This window comes from Python bivittatus, unplaced genomic scaffold, assembly GCF_059951505.1.
Source record: "Python bivittatus isolate LINGU-HERP-01145 unplaced genomic scaffold, Pbiv_v1 ctg000980_np1212, whole genome shotgun sequence".
Taxonomy (NCBI): Eukaryota; Metazoa; Chordata; class Lepidosauria; order Squamata; family Pythonidae; genus Python; species Python bivittatus.
In genome coordinates this window covers 15122862-15147846 of record NW_028277125.1, presented here as the reverse complement: position 1 = coordinate 15147846, position 24985 = coordinate 15122862, and the positions used below count along the sequence as shown (strand labels likewise).

Sequence of the window (24985 nt, the reverse complement as noted above, 5' to 3'; positions counted from 1 at the left end):
TTATATTTATTGTTTATATACAGGATGATACCCAAGTAATTTCCAAAGATTGACTTTCCATCAGTCAGTGAAAGGTGGGTGAGTGGAGTGGTTATTTGCTCCCCATCCAAACTGATTTTGAAGGGTCTCCCAGCTTTGCAGAGCAATTTTGGGACCGCTGTGCAGATAGGCAGAGAGGAAATAAGTGAAAATCACCCTTTCTCCATTCTGACAGATTCCTTCAGTGGAATGACAATAATTGAGTATCTTTGGTAGTACCAAGGAGTTAACTACAGTAGCCTTCTGTAAGTCCTTTCCAAAAAACAAATCTATACTAATTATATTGTTACTAAAATCTACCTATGTCTGAAATGAATATAGGACCTTATGGAAGATTTACATTCAATTACATGAAGGTTTCCCCTAATCTGCTGTCCTAGCTAGGGCTGAAGAGAACTGTAGTTCCCTGGTGAGCTCTGAGTTGGAAGAAGGCTGCTACAAGGAATTTCTTTTCTGTCAGGTCTACCAGATGAAAGTCACCTGTATCAGTGTATCTCACACAAGAAAAATTATTGATGAACTGGGCCCTGTTTGATTGACCCATATCATGGCAACAAGATCTTTTGGTTTACAGTGCAAAATATTAAGCAGATACAGAGGACAAATATCTGACCACTTACTAATAATACTTTGGTGCCATTGATTTAGGATCCTCACCATTGAGATGAGCAGCTTCTGCAGATAACACTGGGCTGTGAGAAAATGTTAGAGCTGAAAGCAGTGTAATTTCAAACTATGCTTCTTCCAATAACATCCCTAACAGCGTTCAGCAAAGGATTTGCAGAAGGAAGGAGGGAGGGAGGGAGGGAGGAGACACAAGAGGCAGGTAGAAACAAAGCACAGAGCAGCACACTAGCATATGGATAAAAGTGTGCCTCTACTCTAGGGCGTGTTCAGGTGTGCGTTAACTCCTTTGGTCTACATTAACCAGCAGCAAGGGAAAAGAAAAACTGTAACATAATGCCCTCTTCAGTACATAGCACCATACAAAGGGATAATGTATGTGCTTTTGTTATCTAGAAAATGTGCCATGTAGCTTTACTAGCATGTGCATCATACTCACTGTGGAGCTCCACTCATTCATGCCTCCCTGTTGCCTGATTTAAGAAAAAAAAAATCTAGACACTGGTGGGGGTTCTGCTCAAACTGGCAAGGAGGACACAAGTGATCCGTAAGATCAAAATTTCTAACAGTGGAAGGTTTGCAGAATTCCCAGAATATCTCATATTTTTACAGAAAAGCTTCCACACTTAAAGGAAATGGTATAATGGTGGGTGAGTTGTAGGATTAAGAAAGAAGAGAAGGTGAACGACAGTTTCTCTTCAAACCGTATGCTCAAGATTAACTGAAACCCAATGAGCACAATTAAATGCATAGCATTTTACCATAGTCAATGCTTCCACAGACTCTGTGGACTCTTCTGTTAATCCATATTTGTAAAAGCTTTCTATAAAGGAAAAAAGTGTATAGAAACACAATGTAAAACTGTAATCAAGGTTATATATTCAAAAAAAGCTTAATTCTTGTATGGTAAATAATTGCCTTTTTGGAATAAGCATCACCCACAACATATTACATACACTTCATTGAGCTTCTCACCGACTCTACCTCCCTCTGGTTTTGACTAAATAATTTTAAACCAGCACAGCTTATGTCTCCTGAATAGCTGGAAAGTTTGGAAGATCATATTAAAAATGCTCCTCCAATAGTTTTTATGTGGGAAAAAAAAGCTTAGCAAAGCAAAGCAGTAATAATTGCATCAAACACTGAGATGTTGGCTTATTACTTTACAAGTCTATTTAAAACTGTGATTTAAGCCTTGGTTTTCCACTACAATTCCTTCAAAGAGTTGATCCGCGCACAGATTTTTAGTGCAGGTCCTAGCTTAATATTCATTGCACTCATGAGATGATCCTCTTTTAATAAGAGAAGAGCCTGCCCGTCAATCTCTTGGGCTCGAAATTCATCAGCAATATCTTGACAACCTGCAACAAATAACAAACATTACCAAAAAAGGAAATAATGGCTGTCTTGAAATTAGGGATTTTCAAGCTTGGCTCTGTAAATTTTCAGTAGATAAAAGGATCATATTTAGCAGAATCTAGTCTGAATTTAAATTTAGGTTTGTATTTCTGTTTATAGAACAGATTGCATTTAATTCTCTGGGATTTCTGTCCTTTAATGAACTCTACTTCAATTTCTTGGGGTCACAAAGAATCGGACATGACTTAACGACTGAACAACAACTTCAGTTTCTACCAGTGTAGAACTAACACCTATTTTGATGCTCCCCAGATTTGTTAGGACTGCAATTCCCAGAATGCCCAGCAAGTTGCAGTTGCAACACATCTGTGGGATGCCAGGACTGGAGAAGGCTGTTCGAGAATCATCAAAGTGTTGCTTTAGATATAGTGATGATGTGTGGGGAGAAAGATGCACCAGTTGTAAAATGCATTATGTTGCATTTTTATCAGCCCTGCAATGCTGATATTCTATTTTAGGTAGCACAGGAATTCTGTTCACAGTTTCTATCAACATATTTATCCAATGCATGAGAAGGAGGCTGAGCTGCTCTAAACACCATGTTATGGGTGTGAACTATCCTTTTTCCTCTAACATCTGGGTAGGAAATCTGAATGTCTGGAGGACGAAACTCCTGTATGTACAATTGCACATTTGAGGGCTTCTGCGTAATCAGAAACCCAACAAACCTGCTGTGATGCTTGGACACTACAGGGCAGGGTTATCCAGTGCACATGAAATCAAGGAGCTGGCTACTTTTCAAGCTTTACTTCAGGTATTGGCTGAATATGTATTCAAATTGTTGAATAAGGCTAGAGTTACAATAGAATGAAAAGAATAAGAAACTCTTTTTTCCTGTTCCTGTCACAAAAATGATAGGTCTAAAGCTCTCTTGGAGATCTGCTTAATCTGCTGAACAGATCCTGCAGAGGACAGGAATGATATTTAGGCCATATTCTCTTACTCAAACAGTATGACTGGGCTGTCCTCTGCTTTGGAGTAACAGCGCTTTTAGTGTGGTTATTCAGGTGTTCAGGGAACATCCCTGCATAATTGTGTCACCTGGGGCTTCTTAAGGTGGGAGAGATCCTGGATCTGTGGTTAAGATCCTGAGAGACACTGGAGCAGTACCATTTTGCAACATCCAATATGAACAGGAGATATCTGGGATGTTTAAAATGGAATCTTAGGTAGAGACAGAGAGGGAAACATTGACACACGTTTGTTTATATTATGACATTTTATCTCCCAGTGATACGCTATTAGATAACACTCAGTACAACAATGGAAATGCTAAGGTATGTAGATGCAAAAGAAAAAAAAAGTTACAACTAAATTTATAGTTTTTAAAAATGGCCCAAATAGGCACCTAGGAGCAGCAAGGTACTGTTCATCACATATTTCCGGCTGACTATTGAGCTCCCCAGGTCTACCTAATTTTATTTTTCATTTAAAAAAACAGAACCTCATGCACTGCAAAGAAAAGCACCAACCTCAAAAATAGCCTATATTAACTTATGACCCCGTGCGGCTTCATATGGACCACAGAGGCATTCTTATAAAATAAAATGGTGTGGGGATACATCCCAGTGTTTTTGAATGCCTTATGGGTAGATGAATTGGGATAGAATGGAGAAGGTAAAGATGGTCTGCCATCCTGTTATGTCACCTGTCACACATACAAATTGTTTTTATGGATGACAGCTAGAATCTAAGAAAAGAATCAGAAAAAAGAGTTTTCACACACAGATAAACTCTCATGGAGGAAGGATAATTGAGAACTAAGAAGCTGTCAGGAAGTTAGTTGTAGGGAAGGTGGAGAAGGAAAGAAAAACAGAAGATGGCTATCAAGGAAAGTTGGAATTAGGGAGTCTCTGGCTGCTGACAAAATGTTCAAGGTGACTCCAGACTACTGAAGAGGAACTGGGAAAATTATGTAGTGTGGGATCTGCCTACCCAGTACATATATCCAGATGGAGAAGAGATACAGAAATACAGAGTCACAAAAACCCAAGATAGAAGATAAAGGTTCTGCTAGCTATGAGAGAAGGCCGCTAAGTTTTAACTGAAGCCCTTAATTAACTCTTTGTGGAATTCAACAGCAGCTACATTGTAGGATAGGCACGCTGTTATTTTTGCAGAGATATTACTGTTGCCAGCAGGGAGATAGTTAATCTTGGAATGGCAGAGCAATTATGTTACAAAGAAATTGGCTATATTCAATCCTTTTTCAAAGGCAGATACCGGAGGGAGGTTGGAGATTTATGTAATAAAGTCATGCTGGGGAATCTTTTATTTCCATTAGTTTTATGAGAGGTAGGTAATGCCTTTCTCTGTTGAAGGTAGCATTCTGACAGTGAAATATTCAGGCCAGGGAAGCACTTCTGTACCTATGTTAATGTCATTTTGGTACCAGATAAAACTTTTTTCATTTCCCCAGGGATTCAAATATGATTGCTGTACCTCTGCAAATAACTTTATTTTTTATTTTATTCAACTGACTGATGATACAGTGCTCTTTTAAACTGTGATGTAATGTTTGATTTGACTTGGGGGGGGCATAATTTTTTTATAAACTACCATGGGAATTTGCTGAAGGGCTAGGTTCTAATCCTTAAAATAGGAAAAAACAAGCAAATCATCTCAAAGTATTCTGAAAGTAAATTCTAGATATATAACATGAAATATATCATGAAATTCTAGATATATAACATGAAATAGGTTGAACAATCAACATTTTCCCAGTGTTTTTGCAACGAAGTATGGACCTGGTATATTCCCCTCCCAGCAAGCCTGTTCTCTAACATTCTTAGCGAATTCATACAGATTCCAGCTGCATACCAGGCAAAGAATGGATGAAGGCCCAGACATCTTCAACAGTCCATACTGATGGAACAGATTGCATGGCTGGCAACAAATCCATGTTGTCTGCTGTTTTCCGAATTCTCAGTTCCCTAAGCTCACGCTCCCTTTCTCTCTCACTTTGCCTTCGCAGGCGAGTGGTCATGGCAACTGGCACGTTGTCTTCCTGAGAGGCCAAGTCTTCTTCTGCAGATGGATAAGTAATTGGTAGCTGGAAAATGCAGTACAGACAAACCACAGTATAACCATTTTCCTTTATGACTCTTACAAAAGGACACCATGGAGTTCAGTTAGCATTCTACAGACCTGTCTAAGGAAGTGTTCTCTTGGAGCTCCATCAGTGCCACTTGGCCGCCGCCCTCGTCGCCCGAGGCTTTGACTATCTGGACTACGGCTCCAACGACTGCTCTTGTCTGATGCATATAATCCAAATTTCTTACCGCAACTCACATTGTACCTAAATGTAAATGATTAAAGGCATGCAATTATTATTACATAGACCAATACTTCCAGAAAGCAAACTATAAAAATTTGGTTAGAACTGATGGGATAGTGCCTTTAGTTCCATTATAAAAAGATGTTAAGATTCAGTGACAACTCAAAGTTCAAATGAATCATACTTGTTTCAATACTCTGGATGAAATACATACAACTATGCATACTTTGAAAGTAATTTACTTATTACCTGTTATGGCTTTAACTGATGTAGTCAATCACATAATATATTTACAAACAAAAAAAATTAAGGAATTGATTTGAAACTTTTATATTAAGTCCCGTGCCTGTATATATTTTATATTTATAGCTTGCCTTTCCCCCAAAGGTTCACTGTGGCTAATTCAGTGGCCTTTATTTTATTCCTACAATACCCACCCATGAGATAGGTTGGGATGAGAGAGAGTTGATTGGCTCAAAGACTTGGCTGAAGACAGACTAGATGCTGGGTTTCCCCATTCTTTGTCTGACACTTTGTACTAGGTGGAGATTTATTGCTTTGGGTTGTTTGTATACTCTTATGACACTTCTTTTCAATTATTAAGTTTAAAAATGCACCAACCTGTTAATATTACCACAGTTTAAAATGAGGTTTAGTTGATTTTCCCTCCTAATATCCCTTAAACAACCTGTTTACTTTTTTGTTCTCATTGCTTTTGATTGACAAAGAATCATTTTTCCAATGTATTGATATTGATCTCTATTTTCAAAATATTATTCTCTGTCCTGCAATGATGTTGTTCATTGTGTTAAAAGCTTTTGATTAAATACAACTAACCAAACAGCTTAAAAATCTGAAGGGAAAGAAATTGAGAAGAGAATCCACTTGCATGGGTAAAACTCTGCAAATTCACTTTAGTGAAACTTTGGGGGCAGAAACTTGAGAGAGAGAAAGACAGAGAGAAAGAGAGAGAGATTAGTGAGCTATTTTATATAATGTACAACTTTTTCTTGGAGTCTGTACTCCTTTGATTCAAGCACGGGTAGTAGTCTGTTCCAATACATAAATAATATTTCTGATCCCCCAAGCTTGTTTTTTTAAAAAATTATAGCCAACCCTTTAATACAATATCCTTATGAATGGAACCAGCACAGTCTTGACTCAAGATCATCAACAGCGAGCTTCTATGTTTGGGACCCATCTGACTGTTTAGTACATAAAAATTTGATTCCAAATCCTGTACTATATTCAGGGTTTTTGACAGTCTCTAATATGATAACTAATGCAGAATACCTCTTTGCACAGGACATGGTGCAGAATCGTTTCGATCTCAGGAACTTGTTTGCATACCCCATTTTCCCACAGAACTCACACTTAAGGAGATCTGTTTCCATCTCATCTAGTCCTTCTAAAGGAAACAGCAGAATAAAAGCAGTTAGTTTGAACCATTCCATTACAACAAAAATATTTGAAGATCTCATGTCTTGGGGAATTAATTATATGCCAAAATGAACTGGTATTTGGCAGCTGGGACTGAAAAGCTGTTGGTGAAGAGGAAGGCTTTTCCTCATGATAGTACCTTCACAGATTTAAGAACAAGATTTTTGTTAATAAAGAAAAAAATTAAAAGTAAATAAAGAACACAGCATTAGTTCTGCCAGATAAAGATTAAAAGTAAAAAATCTATCCACTGTGGACTGCTTCATCCCAGGAACCTTGGCACACTTGTGCACATGAAGTGGAAATGTAAAAAGATGTTTTTGTTCAATCAAACTACTGTATTTATCAGCATATAACACGCACCTTTTCCCCTAAAATTTGGGGCTGAAATCCTAGCTGTGTGTTATACGCTGATGTATAAGCCCCTGCAGCTTCTCACCTCAAGCGGCAGGGCTGGGAGAGTGGAGCCTTCATTTGAGCCAGGGCTGTAACTGGGGCTGCAACTGCACGCTTCCCACCTCCTCCTTCGATTGATGGCACTTCAACCATGCCTCCTCTGTTTGCAGTCTTTAATAACATCACCTGTGTGATCTGGCACTCAGTGTGTCAGAGCAAAGTGCTGTGCTTTGCTCTGGCTCATTACTACACACCGGACCACGCGGGTGAGGTCACTAAAGTACCGCGAGCTTCCCTCCTCTCTTTGCAGTAGTAATGAGTCAGAGCAAAGTGCCAGTGCCTTGCTCTGACACACTGAGTGCCGGACTGCGCAGGTGATATTACTAAAGACTGCAAACAGAGGAGGTATACCCTAATAATAAATTATTGTACCCCCCAATCCACTCAGACCACCAGGGATTTTTAACCCCTACTGGTCCACCAGAGATCTTACCTGCCTGCCTGCTGCAGACAGGTAAGCAGGAAGGGAGGGAATAAGTTCAGAGCTCCCTTCATTTTGCTTCCAAGTCATTTATTTTAAATTTAAGTTTTTTTACTCAAACTTCCTTCTTAAAATTAAGGTGCATATTATACGCCTGTGCGTGTTATACACCGATAAATACAGTATGTACCCAGCCAGCCCAGTACCATCTTCTTAAAATGTCAGTGGCTCACCATCAGAAATACAGGTGGTACTTGGTTAATGACACTTGTTCAGCGACTGTTTGAACTTACCATGCCACTGAACAAGTGGTACTGACAACTGGTCCTCGAAGTTCTGTTGCAGCGCCCCATGGTAACATGATCACAATTTGTGACCTTCCCTTCCGGCTTCCCAAAAGCAAAGTCAATGGGGGAGCCGGCAGGAAGTTGGAAGTAGTGGTCAAGTAATATCCTCCTCAACAACCTGCGCAGTTCTCATTTAATGATGGCAACCAATGACAATTACCATCGTTAAGCAAGGACTACCTGTGACTTCTTTGTAACCAAATTATTTTAAACTGAAAATAAGAGCATTTAATCCGAAGACCACCCATATGCTTTACCACTGAAGTTATGTATTACTTCTATTTTACACTCTCTAGTGTCTAGGATAAAGAAACGGGCACATTATTTTGTTCCCTGCATTTTAGCTTGAAAATGTGCATCCTTTGACCATGTAAAAGCATACATACTTTAGCAAATAAAACAGAGTTCCTACATACCCATGTTTCAAATTTCAGCATTCAAAACTACAATCCTATATACATTTCCCAGGAGTAAGTCTCATCAAAATTAAAAATAAAATTGATAGCGACATGGCTTGTACTCCAAATTAATAAATCTAGGACTAATGAAAGAAACATATTTTCCTAGTAAGTTCATATAATTTTTTTAAAAAACCCCAAAACAGTATTCTACTATCAATTTCCATCACTTACACTCCTCAGCCATATGTCAGTCAGATCTCTGACTTTTACAGAATGAGAAAAAAGCCTGCAATATGTATTAACAACACGGTAGAGCCAAATTTAACCATACTGTATCCCACATGCAACTTTAAAAGGAAAGGTAGTTCAAAAGTATTTAACTCACTGAATCAGGCCCTGAAAGATACCCAATTTAGAGAGGTCCAAAATGAATATGCTACTGGCCTCTGGTACGTTCATGATAATGTTAATTTTAATCTACAAACACTTGGGTTTTTCCCCCTTATTCTGTGCAGTGCAAGTTGGCAGCCACTGTATTTAAACACATTCTTTTAATATTCAATAAACCTTTGATGAGCTGAAGCATCTGATCACAAGACTACCACCAGCAGGAATTTAAGATGGATTCAAGTGATCCATTCATGCAGCCAATGCAAGTTCTACCTCCATGTAGTTACAACAATGCTTCTGATGTAGATGGGGATATACGTCTTCTTCCAAGAACCTTAAGTTCATCTAACAAAAAACCTAAAGACAGGTTTAGGAATGTTCCCTTGCAGTTTCAGCATCTACACTTAACAGATGGTTTTGATTTATAACAAACTCTTAAGAATTTGGTATCTCAAAGGACAATCTTCTAGGTGGGAAAGCAAGTCAGGATGACATATAAAGCTCCTGGGAAAATAGAGAAATAACTATTCGTATGGATTAAAAGAAATACAAAAACCTTCAGTAATTATGTCCTCCAGTTCAGTGTCCGAGGAGTTGTCTGCATGTTTTGCATTGTTCTGAAGCTCTGGTTCAACACACATAACATTCACAACTTGCCCCTCCAACAAGAGTCTCTTTTTTGCAGGCTGCTCAACCAGAAGAGATGAACAACTTACCTATTAAGAGAGAATGATGAAATCATTAAGCAATGAAAAAAATATGGTTTATCAAGCAGGTGTCTTTGAAGATTTCAAGGCTTTGCTAGTCTTATAGTCTGTTTACTGCTACAAGAACATACAGAGCCCCAGATTAGATGCTTCCATCAATTTCAAAGACAGGCATTAGTGTAGCTGTTTGGTGTCCAGAGGCTATGGGTGAACCAACATGTGGAAGAAAAAATGAAATGAGAGATGGAGATATGAAGAGGAAAAATAGATTTTTAATTTGAATTAATCTTTGCTTATTGAAACTTCCATTTGTGGCTTTGAAATGACATACCACAGAAAAACAAAAATGTTATTTCCTCAACACATTCTGAGCTACTGTTCCACTCCTTTCTTAGGAAGTGGGTTATTTTCTGCTGTCTCTTGCCAGCCCTGACATGCACAGGAAAACGGACCGAGAAAGATAACTATTTGGTTAAGAAAGTAATAGTAACAAACTTTTGGATGAAGCGCTGTATGTGTATAACACACATACTTATACACACAGACATGTATGTATACAGGTATTTTCCGTTTGCCTTTGGATACGCAGCTCTTATATATAATTCTGTAAGCTGAACTGAATGCTTACAGTACATAAGCAGAAAGCTGAGGTATAAATTTAATAATACATAAAGGAGTGCAAATAAGTGTCTTTATGAAACAGAAAAGAACTGAGCCTTAGTTGTATTTGAAAGCCATCTTCAGCAAAATGACAGAAGCACCCGTGCTGCCTTCCCAATGGAAAATGTCACCACACATCTGCCCTGGTGGCTTATCTTCTTTGAGTAACAACCTACACCTGGGGGGAGGAACTGATTTTCACTTGTAAAGGACAATGGAAAGGACTAAGAAGTCAACACGACAGCCACACTTGAACATTCCTTGGCTATGGATCCCGTCTCTCTTGAACCCCTACCCCTGGCATAAGTATTAAAAAGTCTCCAAACAAAAATAACTACAGGCAAATCGGTTTTAAAATATATTTGAAAACGTAACTTAAAAACAATAACAGACATTATGTATGACACAGATCATATTTTGTTTTTAAAATCTCCAATCCAAAATTATTGATGGACCAACCCAAGACATTTATTTTCAAGGTATGCATTTTTCTTCACAGAATCAACATGCTCTGGTTTACAGAGACTTATGGGGAACTAATACAGTCATTGCTAAGAATTACAGGGGTTGAAATCCATCAGAATGCTGTTCATGTTGGGGGAAGGGGGTTTAGACATTTTGCTTTTATGGCTCCTCTTGAGGAAGAGTGAATACACTCAGCATGAGCCAAAAGTATAAGGACTCCTCTCTATAAACTTGTATTTTATAACCTCACATATTTTCTTCTTTTATGGGGTGCCCAACTATCCATGTATTAAGTCTTATATTACAGAATTTGATGGGTAGGAACACTAACCTTTCAGGCAGAGATTGTAGGAAGAATCTATGGTGGCAAAAATTCAGAAGGAATTTGGTAGCATCTTTTCCAACTAACAAATTTTATTAAAAGGCACACAGTTTTGTTAGCTGTCTGATTCTTTCCAGTAGAGATAATTCTGACCCTAGCAACTAAGGTTTGGAACACTGCTGGGCAGCAAACTTAAACTCTACTGACTTATCAAGACCAGACAACAATGACTAACAAGACAATTATGTGTAAAATTATTCAGAATAATAAAGATTAGATAAGCAAAAGCCCCAAATAACCATAATACATTGCCTTTTAAAAGAAAAATATCACACATACAAGGCGCAACAATGCATTTTACACTTACAGGAAATGGTTCTAAACCCTCTTGGATCACAAAGCCCTCAATAACATGAGTCAGGATTTGTGGTTTAACGATAGCCTGTGGAAGTTTGTTTTCTATACTAGGGTTTCTATTGGACATTGATGCGCTGTTAGTCCTTGTTGCAACTGCTGGAAGCAAAAGAGGTGGCTGTGGAATAGAGGCATGTGAAGGGTCTGATGGTGATTTAATTACAGATGCGCTGACTGATGAAGCCATTGAAGGATGTCCCTCTTGTTCTGGAAAAAAAGTAATGTATGTTTTTTAAATAACTCAAATATCTTCATAATTATAGAAAGCATCACTTTTATTCATAGCTTGGCCACTGCAGAAGTCTCTTCCAGTATTTATTTTATCAACTGACAGATAATTTTGGAAAATGAAGAAGATCTGAGGGCCACATCAAAGCTTCAGGGAGTGTATAGCGATGCCTCCCCTTAATTTATCCTTGAGCAGGCAACCTATGGTTCTCTTGGGACTTTGCTGCCCTCATGAGGCTGTCCATATCTCCCCTGCTTCCTTTTAACTTACCTGTTCCAGCAAATTTACTTACCCATTTGCAGCCACTGCTAGATTTCTAGAAGGTTCTACTTCTGCAAGACCCAGTAACTATCAAATCAGGCTTCTTTGGAAGAGAATATATGTAGCTCAGGGTTGAACTGTGGAGTCCTTGGTGCTCTCTGAGCTTGGTTGTTTGCTTGCAGACATTTCATTACCCGACTAGGTTACATCATCAGTGCTCATGATTATGACCAGCACTGATGATGTTACCTAGTTGGGTAACAAAATATCGACAAGCAAACAACCAAGCTCAGAGAGCACCAAGGCTTATTTGACCTGCAAATCCTGAGGAATGTAAATCATTCTCTGTACAGATTCTAGGGTATCCAAGGCTCTGGTTTTGGATTAAAAGGACTCTATGGTTGTTGGGCTTTGCAGAAGAGGACTTTGACAAATCAGAAAATCACCAGTGGCTTCAAGATTGACAAGCTAGGAAGGGAGAGCTCAATGGAGGAGCCGGATGGCTTTATCCCCTTCTCCCTAATAATCTTAGCTGCATCAAGGCTTCCTGTATGCAAACATTGTGAATGTATTCTGGGTAATCCCCAGACCACCATCAAAGCCCTGCATACAGCCCGTGTGGCCGCAAGAGTTTCCCACCACTACTGAGTTACCCCAATGTTTTACCTCTGAAAGCATTTGTGGATGCTTTTAATAAAATGCACAAGGAATAACTCAAGTAATAATTCCCGGTTGTGCACTCTTATCTACTGCTCTTCTGAGGTTTACAGACAGCTTAAGTGAAACAGTTTTGGGCTCAAGTGTCATCTGTTAACCTGCACTGCTGTTAGCTATTTTTTCCCCCTCTAACTTAATTATTCCATGTCTTGAATTCTAAAATAATAGAGAACAGTTCTTGACCTTCTTTCCTGTGACATCTCTTCAGGTATATGAAGAGAGCTATCCTATCCCCTCTCAGCCTTCTTTTCTCAAAGCTGAACATTCCCAGTCCCTTCACCCTCTCTTCATAGGACTTCATTTCTAGTCCTCTGATTAGCCTTACTACCTTTCTTTGATGCTGTTCTAATTTGTCTGAATCCTGCTTCAATTTTAACGCTAGGGAATTGCCCTGTGCAAATAAATGCAATAATGGAAGATTACTTAGCTAACCAAATGAATCAGTGGACTAAAATGGGGGTTGAAATGCAATGTTCACTGTGGGAATTTAGCATGCAATGAGGAAGAATTATATCCATGATATATTCTAAGTTGATTATAGACATCTGGCTTGCAGATGGTCAGGGTTTTGTAGCTCTAGAAAGTTTTGGAGTTTCAGTAAGATGAAGAATATTCCTAATGACTTCCTCTAACCAGGAAGGAAAAAAATACTGCCTTAGGCAATATATTGAGTCCCACATTTTCTCTAACTCCTACAGTTCAGCAACACTGTCATCCAACTATCAGTTACTGAGGGCTTTATGCTGCCTTTCCTGTCAAGCTTGCCTCTTACTATTTTCCTCACCTGATTGCCCAGATGTTGGAATTCCTTGCCAGCTGTGTGGCCCCCATATGCTTGTTTACAATAATACAACTATCCCTCTCCTTTGCCTCCAGTATTTTTGAGCTGCAAAAATACAAGCGCAAAAAAGAGAAGGCTTCAGACACGTGCTTATTTTAAGCCATAACCCTGAGGTGTTCAATACAAGGTCAAGACAGATCAGATGATGACATTTCCCCTCTTCCTTCTGCTTTGCACCTGGATAGCTTCATGCCTTTAAGACAAGGTACCCAATCTATGGGGTTCTGCACTCTTGCTACGCAACATGGCTTCAGTCTACAAGGCAACAAGCATGACTTTCAAAATGCCTTCAGCAATTTGCTAAAGCCCAGAAAGAACTCAGTTATTCAGGACTATGTGTCAAAGTCGTTCCCTTGATCTTACTGCACACTCCTTAGCCTTAAAGGTGATACAACGAAATAAGAAATCAGAACCAAGAACAGTGTGTTCTTTTTCACCTGGAAAAGGCTCCTCATAAGTAAGTTCTTCTCTGCTTCTTAAAGTTATAGCTGGTGGTGACAGCGTTGGTGGGGTGGGAGTCCTCGCCATACGAACACCATCTGAGTCCTCGGGCATCTCATCTTCGCATATATCTTCCTCTTGATAAAGCTGCATTGAACAAATCAACACACTTTAGAAGCAAATCTTCTGGGTATTTTGTGAATTTTGTTAGCTTTCTAGGAAACAACTTGGAAAATTATTAAAAGTAAATGCAATACTGTCAATTTACTATTCAAATGAATTCTTAGAAAAATGGATTTCATCATTTTTAAAGGTGGAACCTTTAAATAGACAAAATAATTTATTATATCATCAATTACCTCTCAAACAGGTAAGTGCAAACTAAGTTTTATTAGGGCTTTGCAAAGCATTGGTAAGGGGGCTTTGCAAAGCACACTGGGGCAGGCAAAGCCCCTCTCCTTCAAACATTAAAATAGCTGTTCTCTTCAGAAGGCTTAGCATAGCTGAAACAATCATGATGAACCTTCTGAAGAACAGTCATTTTAATGCTCTAAGGGATGGGTGTGCTTCTCCTGAACCAAGTGTTTTGCCTAGGTAAAGCTCTGCACAGGCCCAATTATAACAGTGCTTACATTGCTTCAAAATTCTGCTTCCTCAGCAGGAACCTAATGCTAATAAATATTTCAGATAGCTTTCACTTGTCCATCTTTCACATAGTTTTAGAACTAGAAAGGAAGTCATTCACCAGAGGCTTACCACTGGGGTTTCAATAGGTACTGCTTGTTGCACTTGGAGGTTTACTGCAACTGTTTGGGGAGGCGGAAGAGTCTGAAGTGGCAGCTGGACCAAAGCTTCAGCAGCAGGAAGCTCCTCTTCAGAAACTAAGGTATTTTGTACCAAAACCTGATCTTGGGACAAAAGTTCAGGCTGGACTTGCAAAGATGGAACAGGAGGAAGGGGCATCTGTTGAGCATGGGTTGGAGTTGATGACAGTTGTGGAGAGGTTGCAAGTGGAATTGGTGCTGGCTGCAAAGCTGGATACTGTTGATGAGATGATGGTGATGTTACCTGTTGGCTGGGGGACAGCATGGAAGGATGATCTGTTGGTCCAACATGTACTACTGGGGAAGGTGACAACTGGGGAGGAAGAGCAGCGGACTGTGATACTGATTCTGGTGGACTATCGTCAGCCTGCACTGAGTTATGCTCTGACTGGAGTGCTGACGACGTCAGTGGATGTGACTGCGATTGAATAAGAGTTTGGGGATGGATAATTATACTTGGGGACTGGCTGGGTGAAGGAGGAGGTGGTGGGGATACTACCACAGATTGCTGTGAGGATGGGGTTGGGGTTGGAGAAAGTGGAGGAGGATGGACGTGGACAGGAGTGCAGTGCTGGGATGGGGTACTGGTGGGATCTGGAGTCAGAGAATGGCTCTGAAGGGATGTGCAGTGCTGGGATGGAGTGGCTTCTTGGCTGGGAGGCAGCTGGAGTGTGATTGGTTGAACTTGCTGCTGCTGAAAGATTAACTGATGGTGAGAAATCTTTGAAGGTGGTGAGTGAAGAGGGGGCTGCTGATGTTTTAACAGGGAATGAGGTTGCATCGGAGAATATGAGGCTACATAATAGAAATGGGAAAATTTACAATTAATATTTCCTTAAGATCACAGAAATTCATAAAAATATGCTTATTTTCAGATAAATACCAATATGTCTATGTAGTGTTTGCTGTTTAACGCCCATTATATCTAATATGATACTTGAATTTGTTCAATCCTTAAGAGAAACACATCTGTGAACATGTGGAATGAAACGAAATTCATATAAATTAATCCCTAAAACATTTTGATTTGACTGGTTTTCTAAAAATAATTTTTGATACCTTTAACATAAGCAGCTTTATCAAACAATTTTTATGCAACCGGATTTCTAAGGAAAAAACACATTGCAGAGCAAGAAAAAAAATCTTGCATCTTATAACAGACATCGTGCTCTGAATTTCAACAGCAAGAAGTAAATAAATCCTACTTCATCTTTATTGTATTAAACAATAAAATAAAACAATAACTATGATTTACTGGATCCAATCCAGTGCAAGGAAAATATATGTACTGAGTTGTTAATGCCTTTTAATTTAATTTAATGCAAATAATTCAAGGATAGTTTTCAGGTAGAGCTTTGAATCTAACATTTGATGCCTACTAAAGCCCCTGTAATTGGAATTTCTTCTTCCAATTAGTTCAACTGGTCCTTTTCAGATGTTTATACACAGGGGATTCCTGTCTCTTCTTTCTTAGCTTTCTTTAATAAATTGAAATACTATAAAGAATGACATCCCATATCTAATAATTTAAATAAGTCGAATTCCTTCTTTGGAAATATCACATCAGCGCTCCTAATATCACAGCTAGATGCCAATAATAACATCTGAGATACAGGAGAGAGGGAGAAAAGAGAGTAGAGACTTCAGCTCCCTTAGTCCAAGCACTTCATGTCAAATGAGTTCCCACCAATGAAGAGCATCCTAGAGTTTCGTAGAGCTTCAGATTTTGTGGCTTCACCCACACATCACTGGGTGCAAAAAGACTGACATAATACTGACTAGAAATCAAGTATTTTTCTTACTTGGTGATTGAAGTGGCATATACATTGACAAATGCATAAAAAAAATCTTAATTGTAAAAGGGCAACCTTTAAAAACGTGATTGGATTGTCCTACCTGGTGCCATTAACTGATGAATACTTGATGTACGGGTAACAGCTGGACTTCGAGGCTCAGCATTTGGGCTATCTCCTTTCCTTTTGCTTTCTAGAAGATCTGACTGGCTGGCTTTGGCACTGGTTACAGGTTTGCTAGGACACACAGCTAACGTCTGGGGTTGACTACAGCTTTTTGGAGTTCCATTTTGAGAACTAGACAATACACCCAGCTTCTGGCTGCGCAAAGTCAAATTCTGGACCTAAAAAAAAAGCAAAGAAATATTTTAAAATATGTAAACATACATGTATATTTTTGTGTGTATACATGCCTTCTCTGTGGCTATGCCTGCTCTGTGGAACAGCATCCCCTCCGGAGCTCTGGATGGCTTTGACCCTGTTAACCTTTCATAAAGCATTGAAAACCTGCAGCCATTTAGGCCAGGAAGTTAGGTGAGCTGTGTTGGTGATGTGGCTTTTTGTTTTGAGGGTCATTGTTTTAACCGGGGTGTCATGGGTTATATATTGTTATGATGGTTTTGATCTTTGTACGCTGCCCTGAGTTGCTGCTGTGAGATGGGAGGCTCTATAAATCATTTAAATACACACACACACACACACCCTTGGATTAAAGAAATATTTTCTAATCTTGACGATATTTTGGTATCTGCAGTATGTGACAGAAAACCAATTCAGGATCAAGCTTCGCAATAATAAATATTTAATAATTACAGTGTAAACGATGTGCCAGATGTTGTACAAAACAAAAGCACTGTCTTAATTGAGAAAGAGTATAGTCTAAATGAAACTGACAAGCCATGCACTCTCAGTGAGGAGCAGTCTTCAAATAGACAAAGTATAATGGGAAGTAGGAATAACCTTGAGGAACAGGAGGAAGACCCGCAACCAAGGCAACAGGCTGACACAAAGCACTTTATTTTCTCAATTTTCTGCCATTTAATGCAAATCTATACTTGTGTTTTGTGGAGTTCTGGAGAGACAGTGAATGCAGGAAAGACAAAAAGGAGGAGAAAAAGCAAAGAAGGATTGGTATACAGAACCAAAATGCTTTCCAAGCATTTCCAAAATGTTTATGATTATATTAAATATATAGAAAAATATATCTGTAGAGAAAAGTGTTTCTTGATATACAAGGGAGGAGTATGAAATTAACATGTCTTACAGTTCTCTATCATTTTTTCCCAAGTAGTTTGAGGCTTCTTAGTTTACTGGAAGAGCTAATAGTAGCAAGGGAGTAAAAAAGTTTCATCATGAACTATTCCAATCAGGCAGTTCCAAGTGGTCCATAAATGGTGCAATCTCAGAATAAGCTTGTTTAGAGACTGGACAACTTCCAAGTCAAAACATTCTGTAATGGAAACGTTTCCATACAACTCACTTGGTAGTTCTCTGTGACATGTTTACAAGAGTTTTTTTTGGGGGGGGGGGCGGGAACAGTTGTTTTCCTCATAACTTTCTCAGTGTTGATAGATCAAGCTGTACAGTAGAGGTAACCTGGGCACTGTCTAGTCATTCCATTGGCTCCAGTCACCTCTCTCTACATTTGTCAAAATCTCGTAAGATTATAGTTATCTTACAAGATCTTAAGTAAGAACACTCAAGTACTATGAAATTTTGTACATTTTCAGTGTTTTCATGTAGGATCTCACTATAATTTGCATGGTATTGCTAACATCTTGGAAAATTTAGCAAACAATTTTCTGCATTTTTATACATTAAACTTATTTTAGGTTTATTTCTGCCTTTCGGATTTGCAACAACCATTTTTGAAGTGACTGATGCCTTGGTGCCATTGGCAATATGTTATCAAATGCAGATCTGTGTAGAAGTGTTCCTGACATTAATGTGGTTCAGGTCAAAATCTTATTTATTCATTTATTATTTAAAAGCTTCAGATAACAATGAACTAAACAACAAAAGAGATGGAAAGGGTAATTTAGGGTACTGAGTCTAATCCTCACTCAAAAAAAAGGTAAAGATTCTTCCACATTGAGCTCACAGCTGAGGTTTTGGGGTTATTTTTTTTTTTGGTCAATGATATGTCCTATCAAAATACTGAACAGGTCCAACTCTTTATTTTTGAAAATAGTCACAACTGGCTAGGTGCTGCCACTTTCTATGAAGAAATATAATTAAGACATCACTGATGGATGATTAATTAGCCTTACTTGAATACATGCAGTGAAGGATAACCACTTTTTTGGTTTTGTTACTGGTTCCTATGTTGAACTTCTGTTGTTAGGAAGGTTTGCAATTCAAATTTACCTTCCTGTAACTTAAGACCAATATTATATGTTTTGTACTCTTTGACTATAGAGCAGGTCATGATCCTCATATATTTGAAAGTGTTGCCCACAGTAATCTGTTCTTAAGGCTAAATATACCTAGTTTCTTCAGTTTCTCCTATAAGACTCTATTTCTAGTCTTGTGATCTAGTCTTGTGATCATCCTCACTGCCCTTATCTGAATTTGTTCAATTTTCTCTGAATATTTCTTAAAACATGGTGTCTACAACTGGATAAAATAATTGAGGTAAAGTCTGAACACTGCAAAATATAGTGGAACTACTACATTCTGTGATGTGACTGATTCATTTATACTCCACTGCATTTTATTCCCTTCCCCCTCTTAGGTTTCTTTTCCCTAAGAACTTTGCATTTGTTTCTATTAAATTCCATTCTGTTATTTTCAGCCTACTGGTCTAACCTATCAATATCACTTTTTTTCTGTCTTCTGGAATATTAGCAATCTCATTCAGTTTTGGATCATCTACAAATATGATACGCTATTTTTCCACCTCTTTGTTCAAGTCATTAATGAAAATGTTGAGGAATACTGGCCCAGAATTCAACTCCATAGCCTCCCACTTGATACTTCAGTCTGATGAGAAATCATTGATAAGAACTTTGAGTATCATTTTCAAACCAGTTGTTGATTCTGTGATTAGACATGCTGCCCAGACCATGTTTAACTAGCTGCTAGTCAGATTATCATAAAACACTTTATTATATATCCTCTATGTCAAAATGTATTTTGTCCATTGCAATCCACAATATGCTAAGGAAGGTAGGTACCTGATCAAAAAATGAAGCAAGTTGAGTTTTGACAAATTCAGGCTGACTTCTAGAAATCACTGCACCATATCTGAAGAAGCCCTTTGCTGTTTTTAGCACTTTGGATACCTCAACGGATACCAAATTTTAGCTTTACTAACACCATTTTTACAAATCTGAACTACCTGTATGTACGCTTCTTTGATGATTTGCCCCTCTTATTACCTTCTGTAATTGTCCTTTTTTATTTTCACTCATTCTATGCAGCAACATTGGCTTTTCTTGTTATGATTTATTATGATGCTGTCATGTTCTAATATCATACTTTTTATGTCTCCTTTTTTTAGGAACTCCCACCCATCTTGGGTTCTTTTTTCATTCATTTCACCTACCCATTATATCCAAATATATAATTGTATAAAGATAAGCAAAGACAATATGAAGAAACTGCAAATGCAAATCAAACAAAGACAATAAGAGACAAAAAATGAAAACAAAATACCATAATGGTAAGGTGATTCAGGAATAAGTGAGCAATTTTTAAAACAGGGAAGGCTTAATTGACATAGTAAGATTTCCTTTTTTGTTGAAGTAACTATAAGGACAGAGGTCAAAGACCTTACATTAGAAGGGATTATGCTTCAGTTCACAATAATAAATAAATAAATAAATAAACAAGAAATAAACAAGAAATAAATTTTAAGGAAATAAAACAAATTTTGGATCAATGCTATTTGCTTTGTTGATAGTGTTCTAAAAAGAGGGTTATTTAAACAGCAAATAATACTTTTTCTTTTAAATCCTAAGTCCTCAAAAAGATTATTTTAATCCTTTGGATATACTTTTTGTACAGGTTAAGCAATGAGAACTGCAAAACAATCTTATGTTAACCAATGACCAAGGGGTGATTGGCTGGTGGATGATATTACTGCTTTATGATGTCACTGCTGTCATAGAAACAATGTGTGCACACAAATGAATATACCACCAGCCAGTACAAGAGCATGGAAAGCTAAGAGAGGAGGCAACATCTTGAGTGGGGCAGGTCAGGGTCAACAAAAACTGAAAGAAGAGCGGTCAATGACCCAGGGTTCAATTCTGCTTTCGTTTAAATAGTATGGCTCATGAGATTGACTGGTTACACAGTCAATCCGGCCTTTGCAAGGTAGACCTCTATAGCTCTGAAGGACAAAGCGATCAAGATCGTAAAGTTATCTGTTTTGTTGATGTTGCCAACCTTAACATAAAGAATAGAGACAAACGTAATAGAAGTGCCGCTGACCCTTCCCTTGACCTACGTAATCTTGAAGAAAAGGAAGTCATTGTAATTAAGGACAACGAACAAAATCAGCACAGCAATACTGAAGGAGCGGTCTGCCTTTTCAAACAAGGCTCCTCTGAAGAAGTCAACGTTGTGAGCTGGCTCAGCAACGATCTTCAGAAATACGCAGTTGGATTCCAGCATGCACTAACCCCCTCAGGCCCTCGTAAATCAGCTTACGAATCGCCTGCACTTAACAAGATGTCCCAAGGCAGTGACACATCTTTCAGAGGCTCTTGTAGCCAGAGAGGAGATGACCTTTCATATTATGTTAACAAGCTTTGTTCCTTAGTGGTTCAAATGGCACATAAAGAAATGAAGGATAAACTTGAAAGCAGTGGAAGGTGCATTCGTCAGTCAATTAGAGGATCTAATGGCAAGACTGGTGATGACTACGGCAAGTTATCTCCCAAGTCATCTCACGATGACCCCAGAAAGGCTTCACTCTTTTATGGTGAGATGTCTAATCAGAGTAATCAGAATGGCTACAGGCAGGGAGCAGACAGACAAATGTTAGAAAGAAAACAGTCAGGACAAGATGATGGTTCTGTAAGCAAAGGACTGATGGTATATGCAAACCAGGTAGCTTCAGATATGATGTTCTCATTCATGAAAACAATGAAAGTCCAAAAGGGAAAGCATCCTCCACCAGCTTGTGTGGTATTAAAGAAGGTTCTCCTCAAACATACCAGAGAAGTCATATCTGACTTAATTGATTCCACCATGAAAAACTTACACAATGTTACAGGAGTACTCATGACAGATTCAGATTTCGTTAATACTGTGAAAAAGAACCTTTTCAATGCTGGAACACAGAAATCAACTGAGATTCTGGAAGCAATGGTAAAACGCTTATTTAAAGCACTTTCAGGGGACGATAAAAGATCTCAAAGCTTAGCTTTTGCGGCATTGAAAGCTGGTGCTCATTCTGACTCCAGATCTCAAGGACTGCAGTTCGCAACACTTAAGGGTGAGATGCATGGTCCCGGAGGTGGCAGAGGAAATGGACAAATGAAGCCTCTTCCATCTGGGAGCAAGGGTTCAGATAGGCACTGTTCAATGGATGTGTATGCTAAAGACCTTATTGTAACAGCATTAATGTTAATACAGCAACATCTATTAGAAAAAAACAAAGAGCAAGGATACCGTGAGTCAAACACCACATCATTTGGCTATGTCCATGATAGATCTGGTGGTTCCAAATATAGTTCAAGACCATGTGGAGGAAGGCAGGATAACCTTGAATCACAAAAAGGTGATATCTCAAGCATCCTTTTGTCAATCATCCAGAAAGTACTAAGAGAAGCTGGTTGTGCAGATGAAAGTTTTGACAAAGGCTACAAACAACCTGCTTTCACTGAGAGCAGACCACAAAGGGCCTTATCAAAATCAAATGGGAGCCCTGATATGTATGACAATATGGAACAAATCAACAGACAATTTATTGACCAGTTGGTGGAATCTGTGATGAAGTTGTGCATGTTGATGGCTAAAGGCAGTGACTCTGATGGAAGATACAGTGGGAAACATTTAGCAGGTACAGGATCTGAAGTGATTGTGAACAACCAGAACTGCAACAACAGTACACAAAACAGAGAGCTGCAAGCTGTGCTCCAGTGGTTGGTTGCTTCACAATTCAATGTGCCAAACCTGACTTTCATGAATGAGCACGATGGGGAACTGGCCAAGCTTCCACATCTGGCTGATAAAGCAGCCAAGAAAGGCTACAGTGTAGGAGACATTGTTCAGGAAGTAATGAAGTATTACGAGAAACAACAGATGGATGCCATGTCGGGACGCATGCCTCGGTGCGGACTGGTCGAATGGCTGCTTGCTAACCTGTAAGAACCAACTCTTCCCTCTCATGTTACTCTCATGTCCCCAGCCTAGGCGCCTAAACCATTCTTTTCTGGCGCAACAGATACCACCATTGCAACCCAATCGCAAGCAATAACGCACTGAATTGAACCAGGGTAGCTGGGCAAGCTCATCAATAAAAAAAGAATAAAAAAAAGTGAGGGGGGAGACAGGCTGTTTTATTGATCACTTCAAACAAAAGTTTACAGATAGCCAGGTCCCAGTTAGCTCTACTGTTATATATCATCCAAGGATTCCAGAAAATTGCACAATAAATAAATAAACATGCAAAAAAAGGTGCGGCATGGTTACAGCCGTTGAGATTTCTACCATCCCCATAGGATTATATCGATAACTACTGAGAAAAGCAAAGAAAAAAAGAAATGATTAGGATGATTTTTTTGGGATGTGCAGCTTAAGCATAAATCCACCTGGTGCTAACACTGAGGGTACTCAAATGTTATTACATTCTATTCAATTTTTGCCAAACTCTTTTGTTTTAAAAAACAGTCTGAAAATCTGCAATTGTGACCATAAGACATATATTTTTGCAATATGCATATTTTTCTATGCAGCTCACATGATTATTCTGACATATACTTTTTCCTATAAAACTCCCCCTTTTTTTCCAGTGTAACGTTCATAGTATACTTTACTGAAATGCCACTTAGTTCTAGCATATAATTTTGGAATGTGATTTTCCTAACAATAAGCTTGTTTATGCCAACGTTTCTAACTCAAAACAATGGATGACAATGGACTCTTATTCATTGCTATTGCCCAGGCTGGAGCAGAGTTCATAACAGCAGATTGTGGCATTTCAAGATAAATCCATAATAGGTTTAATATCCTTTAGTGGTTTTAACAAGCAAACATTTGAAATAATCCATATCTCCACCACAGCAATTGGTATAATAGTTGTGCTAACCACTTTAACAGGTTGTGTTGAATCATACAGAGATAGCAAAGCTCTGTCTTGTGTTCCAAATTGGTGGACGAGGGCAGCACACAGGATCCTAAGCAAGATGTCACTTCCTCCCCAATAGTAAGAAAAAGCAAAGCTTTGTTTCAGTAATCTGCACTCATCAGGGAGTCTAAAGTAGGACTTGTCATCCTTCAACTGTTATTCACTGGTTGCCCTACACTTTCCATGATGAGGGGGAGTGCAGGACAAGAAAATATGATCCTCAGGAAAGAGTCCCTTCAGGTCATTCTTGGCTTTTGAAGCATTTATTTCCAAACATCTTCATTGGGGATATGGTTTAGTCTTTGGCTCCATCCTGGTGATGTCAGGTAGTCCCACTGAAACAGGCTGGAATCAAATCCTGTTGTGTTCTCCCACCCCACCAGATATAAGTTAGAAATGTTCTCAAATCATGTATAGCCTGAGAACAAGAAGAAAAAGAATGGGGCTTCCTCATTATTAGAATCATGGACCTTGCTTCCATCAGTCATGGTATCCTGCTTTTAAGTATTAATTTCAAGCCTAAATGGCATGTATTAAATTTCACTGCAGGTTTAGCAGGTAAAATAAGGACTAGATGGCTAGGTTTACACAACACTGTATACTCTGAATCTGGATTAATAGAATATAAATGTTGTATTCATACAAATTGAAAACTACCCAACCCCATTTTAGAGTAGTCTAGCAGGCAACACAAAGCTGGTGAGCATCTACCATTTCTGGAACTCAGCAGTGGACAATATAATGAGTTAAATTAAGATTAGATGAGTATCTACCATATGCTCACTGTGACTAGCACTATTTTAAGGCTAAATCTGAACAAAGTAATCTGAAATTTTTCTAACATTCTTAACACGAATTTTGCATTTGGGCTAATACAGTTAACAGCGGACCTACACCCTAATTATTTCTTGTAATGAAGAGAAAACACAGAAAACATTACCAGTTGGAAGAGTTTAACACTTATAGGGGAAAAAAGTGTTTGTTTTGTAAATTCACCCAGTCTGGCCGACTGATCTAAGCATCTCTTTCAATGTTTATATAGAAAAACTCTGGAAAGAGGAAAGACCGAGACTCTATAATGACATTTGTTTTAGTAATTTCACAATTATAGAAGCATCTTCATGATACTTAAAGTACCTGGCAGAATGAATAACAGAACAAAGCCACAGCTTGTTTTCTCTCATCCCAGGAAGCAGG

At 38.6% G+C, this 24985-nt stretch overlaps 2 protein-coding genes across 4 annotated transcripts in view; one reads left to right on the top strand and one right to left on the bottom strand.

Annotated features, from left to right (window-relative positions):
• Positions 1-832: 832 nt before the first annotated feature.
• Positions 833-24985, bottom strand: part of PHC3 (polyhomeotic homolog 3) — a 46137-nt gene continuing 21984 nt past the window's right edge. For 2 of the 3 annotated variants that reach the window (XM_007432654.4, XM_025169445.2), the window contains 9 exons: positions 16592-16832; positions 14628-15490; positions 13868-14018; positions 11336-11589; positions 9371-9530; positions 6653-6767; positions 5230-5380; positions 4903-5134; positions 833-2024 (listed from right to left, as the gene is read on the bottom strand). In XM_007432654.4, coding sequence (XP_007432716.2) covers positions 1870-2024; positions 4903-5134; positions 5230-5380; positions 6653-6767; positions 9371-9530; positions 11336-11589; positions 13868-14018; positions 14628-15490; positions 16592-16832 — 2322 coding nt within the window. In that variant the 3' untranslated portion in view covers positions 833-1869. Of the gene's footprint in view, positions 2025-4902; positions 5135-5229; positions 5381-6652; positions 6768-9370; positions 9531-11335; positions 11590-13867; positions 14019-14627; positions 15491-16591; positions 16833-24985 lie in introns of those variants that run through there. The other variant, XM_025169446.2, reaches the window with a different exon arrangement.
• Positions 20761-23331, top strand: AKAP4 (A-kinase anchoring protein 4). The gene has a single exon (XM_025169448.2). The coding sequence runs from the start codon at positions 20761-20763 to the stop codon at positions 22807-22809; it is 2049 nt and encodes a 682-aa protein (XP_025025216.1). The 3' UTR covers positions 22810-23331.

Bases quoted from the DNA above. Each gene is read 5' to 3' on its own strand.
- AKAP4 (XM_025169448.2), top strand. From the start codon at position 20,761: ATGGCTCATGAGATTGACTGGTTACACAGTCAATCCGGCCTTTGCAAG.